Source organism: Diaphorina citri, unplaced genomic scaffold (genome assembly GCF_000475195.1).
Source record: "Diaphorina citri unplaced genomic scaffold, Diaci psyllid genome assembly version 1.1 scaffold1606, whole genome shotgun sequence".
Taxonomy (NCBI): domain Eukaryota; kingdom Metazoa; phylum Arthropoda; class Insecta; order Hemiptera; family Psyllidae; genus Diaphorina; species Diaphorina citri.
Window position 1 is genome coordinate 11,954 of NW_007379032.1, and position 8,977 is coordinate 20,930.

General features: G+C 38.9%; 1 protein-coding gene across 1 annotated transcript; it reads left to right on the forward strand.

Annotated features, from left to right (window-relative positions):
* Positions 1–1,068: 1,068 nt before the first annotated feature.
* Positions 1,069–4,228, forward strand: LOC103516572 (fatty acyl-CoA hydrolase precursor, medium chain-like). The gene is made up of 4 exons (XM_026828928.1): positions 1,069–1,267; positions 1,901–1,969; positions 2,836–3,060; positions 4,200–4,228. The coding sequence occupies exons 1-4, from the start codon at positions 1,069–1,071 to the stop codon at positions 4,226–4,228; spliced, it is 522 nt and encodes a 173-aa protein (XP_026684729.1).
* The last annotated feature ends 4,749 nt before the right edge of the window (positions 4,229–8,977 follow it).

Consider the following 8,977-nt stretch of genomic DNA (forward strand, 5'->3'; position numbering starts at 1 on the left):
ATTTCACTTCAAATATTTCCCCAATATAGGTATTAAGTAAGCTCGGACTGTAGGGATGGGTAAATATTCTCTGAGTCGATTCAAAGAGTCGAATATTTCAAAAGAATCGTGAATCGCGATTCTTAAATTCAAAGATTTTGTTTTCGAAGAGTACGGAGGTTTTTTCGATTTCACGAGTGCTTGATGCAATTTTTTCATGATTTTCAAATCACTGTCAGTAATACTATTTTAATCTTCTTCTTCTTTTTCTTCACCTTTTCCCGTGTACAGACGGGGTCGGCGTTTTTCGTCAGCCTAAATACGGTCCTGGTGTTGATGCCTTTTTAAAAATAGAAAGAAACACAATGTGGTGATGTTTCCGTGTGTGATGCCGGGAACAGGGGGAATTTATTGACGCTAAGCTTTAAAACGGTGCTTTCAATAAACTGTTGAAGTAATGGGACTACCTGTTATACCAAATATGAGTAAAAGTGTTATACATAAGACCGCGGGAGTAAAGGTACTTTTCTGTCTTATTCTGGCAGGATAAGCAGGGTATATTCTATTCTATTCTACCTCGACAGTCTAAAACTCTGAAATTTATGATAGGCGAGAAAAGACTAAATAATAACGTTTATTCTGCCTGGATGGAACTGAAAAGAACTCTTTTATCCCTGGATGCCTTAATTCATCAGCTTTGATGTGTTAAAAGTTGAAATGGGCAAGCTAGGGGCTCATTTCTGTAGACCTTCAATATCTTCCTTTTGATATTTCACACCTATTTGTTGATATTAGTTATTGACTCATCTTCATCAGTAAACCATAACCAGACCCTCTAAAAACCTTTTAAAACAAATGAAGTTATTACATTTGTGTCAATTAAATAAACTACCAAGTATTAAATGTTACCTACCAATAATGTTAATATTTTAAAAAGCATAACCAAACTCAACTTACTATAACCAGTAGTCAATTGTTTAAAAAGGTGAGTTGAAAGAATTATAAAATAGAAAAGCTCATAGTACGTTGTTAACTTGCCTCCGCAACATTCAGACATTAAATGTCAAAGATTTTTAATTAAATCTAACAATGGCATCTTGTGGAGCTCTATTTACTGGACTATTGCTCCTGCTCCTCCTACAAGTGACCATGAGTAGCAAAGAATACACCAATATCATAGAGCTCAAACAGGGACGTCTGAGGGGGGTAGTGAGGTCCCCCGTACATAATGGCAACCTGAACAATATTCACATGTACCTGGGAATACCGTATGCAGCGCCCCCTGTTGGTAAGTCATAGAAATACCGAATTGAGCTATTATCTAATCTAAAATCTAATACATATCACATATCTAACCCAATTGAAATTCTCTCTATGATTTAATTTAAACGGATTTCGCCCCTTGGATCTCTGAAGCTAAGCAATGATGCCCGTGGTTAGTATCCTAATGGGTGACCATAGGGTAATCACGTGCTGTTAGCTTTTTCTTTTCTTACTCCGAAGATAGACGTGTTGTAGGATTTTCGATTTTCATCTCATAGTAAAGTTAGCCTCGTGAAGTCGTAGCTAGATCAAGTAACCATCAGTAACGGCATTTTAAACTAAAAAAGGCTACATTCTGATTGGTTGATTATAACATTAATAATTGATTGTGGATTTCACCAATGACTTAATGAGAAGATGCCCGCGGTTGGTATCCGAATGGGTGACCATAGGGTAATCACGTGCTGTTAGCTTTTTCTTTTCTTACTCCGAAGATAGACGTGTGGGACTGCTTGAAGAAGAAAAGAAAATGAATGTTTGTTTCATAAGGTTATTAAATTAAGTTCAAGATTTGTTGAAAACTTTGGCGGTCTTTTTACCCGAGGATTGCAACGGGCTAAACATCCAAACGTATAATTTAGGGGACTGAAGGGGGGAGGGGACAGCATGCATGTCAATTTTTGGCACCGGACCAAAAATAACATACCGTATGCAGCGCCCCCTGTTGGTAAGTCATATAAATACCGAATTCAGCTAATATCTAATCTAATACATATCTAACCCAATTGAAATTCTCTCTATGATTTAATTTAAACGGATTTTGCCCCTTGGATCTCTGAAGCTAAGCAATGATGCCCGCGGTTGGTATCCGAATGGGTGACCATAGGGTAATCACGTGCTGTTAGCTTTTTCTTTTCTTACTCCGAAGATAGACGTGTTGTAGGATGTTCATCTCATAGTTAGCCTCGTGGAGTCGTAGCTAGATCGGGTAACGACCAGTAACGGCATTTTAAACTTCGATTAAAAAAAAAAAAGGCTACATTCTGATTGGTTGATTATAACATTAATAATTGATTGTGGATTTCACCAATGACTTAATGAGAGATTTCACTAATGGGAGAATTTTTAATGATCCAAAAAGGAGTTTTTGATGATCCAAACAGGAGTTTTTGAAAACTCCTCCTTTTGGGATGATTGAAAATTCTCCCATTAGTGAAATCTCTCATTAAGTCATTGGTGAAATCCACCATGAGTATCTCAACTTATAATCAAAGTAACGACCAGTAACGGCATTTTAAACTTCGATTAAAAAAAGGCTACATTCTGATTGGTTGATTATAACATTAATAATTGGTTGTGGATTTCACCAATGACTTAATGAGAGATTTCACTAATGGGAGAATTTTTAATGATCCAAAAAGGTGTTTTTGATGATCCAAACAGGAGTTTTTAAAAACTCCTCCGTTTGGGATGATTGAAAATTCTCCCATTAGTGAAATCTCTCATTAAGTCATTGGTGAAATCCACCATGAGTATCTCAACGTGTGGTCCTGGGCATCAGCAACTAATGCCATTGTTTTCTCTCCCCACCAGGTCAACTTCGGTTCATGGCCCCGCAGTCGCCCCAACCTTGGCCGGGCCTCATGATAGCCGACTCGTTCAGTCCAGTGTGTCCCCAGAAGTTGCCCAATTTGGACGACGATGATTTCAGCAAGAAAATGTCCAAGGGGCGACTGCAGTACTACCAGGCGCTGATGCCCTACTTGAAAAACCAGAGTGAGGACTGTCTCTATTTGAACATCTACACTCCCCTGCAAGGTAAGAATTTGAGGTTGTGTTCACACTGGTGAATCGAAATTTGTTTTCACTTTGTAAATGTAAATGCAATTTCTTTGTGTTATTATGTCACAACTTTGGTGCTCACTGCAGCATTGTAGGATTTTTCCCAATACATACCGAAATTTGTTTCCACTTTGCTGCTACTAATGCTGCTGCTGTTGTTGTTGTAGCAGTGTAAGCAGAAGGATCTGCTAATACTTAGGGGGATTGATGGTCTTTGGCCGCAAAGTTGTTGAGCTTCCGGGGGCGAAGACCCAACAATTTCCTCTTTGTAGGCGTCAACTTTTAGTGTACCAATAATTTAACCACACCTATAGCTAGCTTCGTCAAATTTCCCATTTTTTCGTCTTCTTCTTCTTCTTCTTCTTCCTTCTTCTTCACTCGAGTTTACATGATTTGCATTGTGAAGAAGAAGAAGAAGAAGAAAAATCGTACATTCATGGAATGTCTCACATGTCAACGATCCAAACAATGCCAAATTTTTTGCTCGTGAATCGAGTGTGATTCAGCAAAGTGAAATCGCGTACTGTTGAGAATCACAGAAAATCGGGCAAAAAACTCCTTGAATTTGATGGCACATTCGTTCTCTTTTGACAAAATTTTTGTTGGCAAATTCGAGGAAATCAGGCTGTATGTCGTAAATTATTGGTATAAAAAAAGTGGATATAACTTTCGAAATTTTTTGATATTGGCTTGTTACAAGCGCATATTTCGTGAACCATCATTCCTTAGAACCCTTACATTTACACCGATTGATTTCTCGTGAAAAGTTACATAGGAAAGACTCCTTGGTCATCTTAAATACTCTAATAGAAACTCTTGTTGAAAAAGAGAGGAGAGAGGGAGCAGACTAGCAGAGAGAACCTTCCAGTCTGAAAGCAGAAGAGAGAATGAGCTCTGACAAAAATCTAGGTCTGAAGAAACCTCCCCTTGACCCCCTACTACCAAAAACCATGTAGGGGGTCAGGGGAAATGTAGGGGGTTGAGGGGAGGATTCTCCTACATTTTGACCATAGGTTTGAAGTTTGGAATTAATTTACTCATTTCCCCTTCATTTTCATAAGTAGAAGGTCCTCATCGATTCTTCTGTGACCTCATTTCCCCTTGATTTTCATAAGTGGAAGATCCTCATCGATTCCTGTGCTAAGTCACCTATTTGCGGTTTGCTCGTGGTATTCGCGGTTGGCTCGCGGTATCTGCGGTATTCGCGGATCGTTCGCGGTTTGTTCGCGGTATCCGCGGTTTGTTCGCGGTATCCGCGGTTTGTTCGCGGTATCCGCGGTTTGTTGAGAAGAGAAAGATAAAAAAGAAAGACACACAGGGAGGTAGAGAGAAGGAAAGGAAGAGAGGGAGAGAAAAGAAAAGATAGAAAGAGAGAAAAAGCAAAAAGTAAGAGAGAAATTAGGTTGCCAACAGTCTGTCAAGTTTATTTTGGGGTCAGGGAATACCTGGTGAATTCCCCAGGAAAAAAGAGTGACGTTTTCAACATTATTTTTGACCTGTGAGCTCCTGGGCATACTTTGAAAAATTCAAGGCAAACAATTGAACTTTGGGGGAAAAATCAATTCAGACTATTTAATCCTAACGGTTTAAGCCTAGATGAGAGAGAGAGAAAGAGAGACATAGAGAGAGAGAGAGAGAGAGGGAGAGAGAGAGATTGGTGCAGTGGTAAAAACGTCATGATAGCTTTCCCAGGCGAATTGAAAAAACAAAAGCAGCAATGGAAAATGTAGAAGTGACATTATTTGCCAATAAAAAAAACCCTCGTATAGGTAGGTACCAGGTATATACCTATGTACATAATAATCATGTAACTGCGGTACCTACATGACATCAAGGTAGGTATTAGATAGGAATTGAATACATATTAGGGTTGTAGGAAGACAGAAGAGGGAGGGGAAAAGAGAGACGAAACAGGGAGGGAGAAAGAGAAAGACAAGGGAAAAGAGATAGAGAGAGAGAGAGAGAGAGGAAGAGCGAGATTGGTGCAGTGGTAAAAACGTCATGATAGCTTTCCCAGGCGAATTGAAAAAAAAAAAAACAGCAATGGAAAATGTAGAAGTGACATTATTTGCCAATAAAAAAAAACCCCTCGTATAGGTAGGTACCAGGTATATACCTATGTACATAATGTACATAATAATTATGTAACTGCGGTACCTACATGATATCAAGGTAGGTATTAGATAGGAATTGAATACATATTAGGGTTGTAGGAAGACAGAAGAAGGAGGGGAAAAGAGAGAGAAAACAGGGAGGGAGAAAGAGAAAGACAAGGGAAAAGAGGATAGTTTCACATGGGAAGAGGCGAGAGAGAGGGAGTGATAGGGAAAGAAGCAAACAAGCTGGGCCCGTCCTTCCGGGAATTTTTTAGCCCGTAGTTTATTCGATCGTGGTAGAAAATCAGTACCTATAGGTATGTACCTACCTAATTTGTTTAATATTCAGTTTATTATTATTCTTGATTTGATCTGAGCGCACGGCAGTGCGCCAGGCCAAGTTCCAGTAAGCACGCCTGTGTATCTTTACACGAACCGATTCGGCAGGTTTTTCTCACCTTCATAGATCGGATTCCTCTAAAGATAAACTTTTGAAATTCAGGGCACATATTTAGGTAAGGTATATAAACATACCTTGAAAATTTGAGCTCTTAATACCAAGTAGTTCCGGAGATATAGAGGCGCAAAAATCGCAATTTTTTTACTCATTCACTCACTCACTCACTCACTCATCAAAATGTTGAGGCACTTCCCGATAAAGTAGAAACTTGAAATTTGGCAGGATGGTAGGTCTGTATGAGTAAGTAAAGGGAAAAATCTGAAAATCGGCAAAAGTTGCACTGGGCGCCGCCCACAGGCGGAAATAACCGCTTTTTGGCGGTTTTCACCAAACGGTTGGAGATATCGAAAAAGTTATGAGAGTAGACCCCCCCAAAACCATACCTAAAACCCCCAAAATATCAGTTTTTATTAACATCAGGACAACGGTTAGCGGTGTTTTACCGTATTTTTCGACATTTCGACCGCTATTTTGCTGATGATTAAAGACTTAGTTAAGTACATAATTATGTACCTATCAAAAATGATATGGTAGTATTTATCTCGGTATCTAGAAGTCGTAGAAGAAAAAGAAAAATTCCGTTGGTCCTCATTTTTCCTGTTCTATGACTTTGAAACATCACCCAAGTAAGCGCAACTGATCTATTGTAGGAGGTGCCTAGGTACTTCTTTTTGAGAATAAGAAAACATTATGTAGGTAGGTAGTGTAGGTAGAAGGTATACAATCGCATAGGTGTAGATAGGTAGGTACCTACTGGAGAAAAATCCTACCATCAACACAGAGAGAGGCTTTTCCTTTACTTACTTTCTAGCACATTGCATAATCCTTATCCTTTCTATCCTTTAAAATCTCTTTGCAGCGAGCCGTCAGTGATGGGCTGTTTGCTTCATAAAAACAATACACATCCATCTTTGAAACAGGGGAAAACTGACGAATATATGTATTACTTTCCTCAAAATATAAGATCAGAAAACCCTGAATTTGGCAACAAGCTAGCCGCCTCAGTTCACACTTTTTCTGACTTTAATATCGGAAAGCTGAAATTTGGTAGGAATATTCCTTTTATGGTCTGGGTGTGCAGTAAGAAAGGATTTTGCGAAAATCTAAATCGATCCTGAGATATGATCAATTTTTGATCGCTGAAATCTCCATAAGAAATACACAGAGTACAGAGACTGCGGGAGAGAAATGTTCCGCTCTCGACCAACATCAGTTCACACTTTTTCTGACTTTATCCAACCTGAGTGGGACCCGGGGAAAAATCAGCACGCGATTGCCCATGTCACCCATCCGGATACGAACCACGTGCAACGTTGCTTAATCCATCGGAATGAATGAATATCAAGGGGACAAAATATAAGATCAGAAAACCCTGAATTTGGCAACAAGCTAGCCGCCTCAGTTCACACTTTTTCTGACTTTAATATCCAACCTGAGTGGGACCCGGGAAAAGTCAGCACGCGATTGCCCATGTCACCCATCCAGATACGAACCACGTGCAACGTTGCTTAATCCATCGGAATGAATGAATATCAAGGGGAGGTGGTGCGAACGTCAAGAGATGGATAGGGAAGTGTTGCGAACGTCAAGAGAGGGAGGTGACTAATCTGGCACGTTGTAATAATATTGAATATTGAACACCGAACTAATCTTACTTGACGTAGAATCAAGGGGAGGTGGTGCGAACGTCAAGAGAGGGAGGTGACTAATCTGGCACGTTGTAATAATATTGAATATTGAACACCGAACTAATCTTACTTGACGTAGATTTATTTCCACGGGGGATATTTTTTTCATTTGAAAAAAAAGAGAGAGAGATAAAGAGGGATGGTGAGAAGAGGGAGATTATGTAGAGGGGAGAAAGAGAGAGATTAAAGAGAGGGGAGAAAGAGAGATATATATGAACAAAGTAAGAGAGGTGAAAAACAGGGGAGAAAAAGTATGTGAGAGAGAAAACGGAGAAAGAGAGAAGACAGAGAGAGAGATAGGAGAAAAAAGAGAGACGAAGAAAGAGATAGAGATGGGAAAGAGAGAGGAAAAAGAGATAGAGGGAAGAAAAAGAGAGGAAAAAAAAGACAGAGAACCAAGAAAGAGAAATGAGATATACCTAGGTAGGTAGGTACCTAGAGAATACCTAAATCTATCATGAGATTCATGAGAGGGGAAAAAAGATAGAAGGAGAACCGTTCCAGAAAGAGAGAGGTGGAAATGAATGAGAGGGAGAACAGAGATGAAGGGAATGGAAGGCAGATAAGAGAAATGGAGGTAAAAAAAGGTTTATCTTCCAGACCTGAAGGTGAATGAAAAAAGAGGAGGAGGAGGAGAAAAAGGAAGAGAGGGAGGAGAAGAAGAAGGAGGAGAAGAAAAAGGAGGAGGGAGAAGAGAAGAAGAAGTAGAAGGAAAAACTGTGAACACAAGATTTAGAACAAAATGCGAAAACAGGAAATTAAGAATGAACGTCAAGACAACAAAACGAATGAGATCCTTTCATCAGTTTCCTAAGATAGGTAGTTAGGTACCTAAAGTAAATAGGTAGGTAGGTAGTTAGGTACCTAAAGTAAATAGGTAGGTAGGTAGTTAGGTACCTAAAGTAAATAGGTAGGTAGGTAGGTAGTTAGGTAAACACCTAGGTAGGTAATGTACCTAGGTTAGGTACATTTAGATTTTATTTAGGCGTAGCCTCATTTTCATTCAAAACTTCGGGATAAGCTCGACTTTTTTATTATTATTTTAAATTTTCTACTTTTTCGACTTTCTTATTAAAAGAAAGGCGTATTCGTGTTTCGCACAAAGCCTGGATATTAAGGGTATTAGCCGTATTAAGGCAGTTTTAGTTATATTTTCCTGCTTAGCCTGAAGACAAAAAGCCAAGCTCGACTGTTGGATTTGTTGGTTCGCCGGTGGTACAATAGTTTCAAGAGGGAAGAATTCGGTTTCATAATATACCTACCTATCATCTTCAGAAAAGGTCCTTGCCGGTCGTGTATGTAAGTAGGTATGTTCTTAAAGAAATCATAATAAGAGAGATTTGGACACATATTTTTGTGGTTAGATCTGTTTAAAGTGGTAGATGCTTGCCACAAGAGTCACCAGAGGAACGTCATATGTATGAGAATACTCTGAATACTGGACATAATGAAAACATCGGATCCGATGGACTCCTTTTTTTTTTTTTTTTTTTTTTTTTTTTTTTTTTTTAAAAAACCATAAAAGTAAAATCAAAAAAATCAAATCAAGAATAATAAAATAAACTGAATATTAAACAAATTAGGTAGGTACATATAGGTACTGATTTTCTCTAATCACTACGGGCTAAAAAAATTCCCGGAGGACGGGC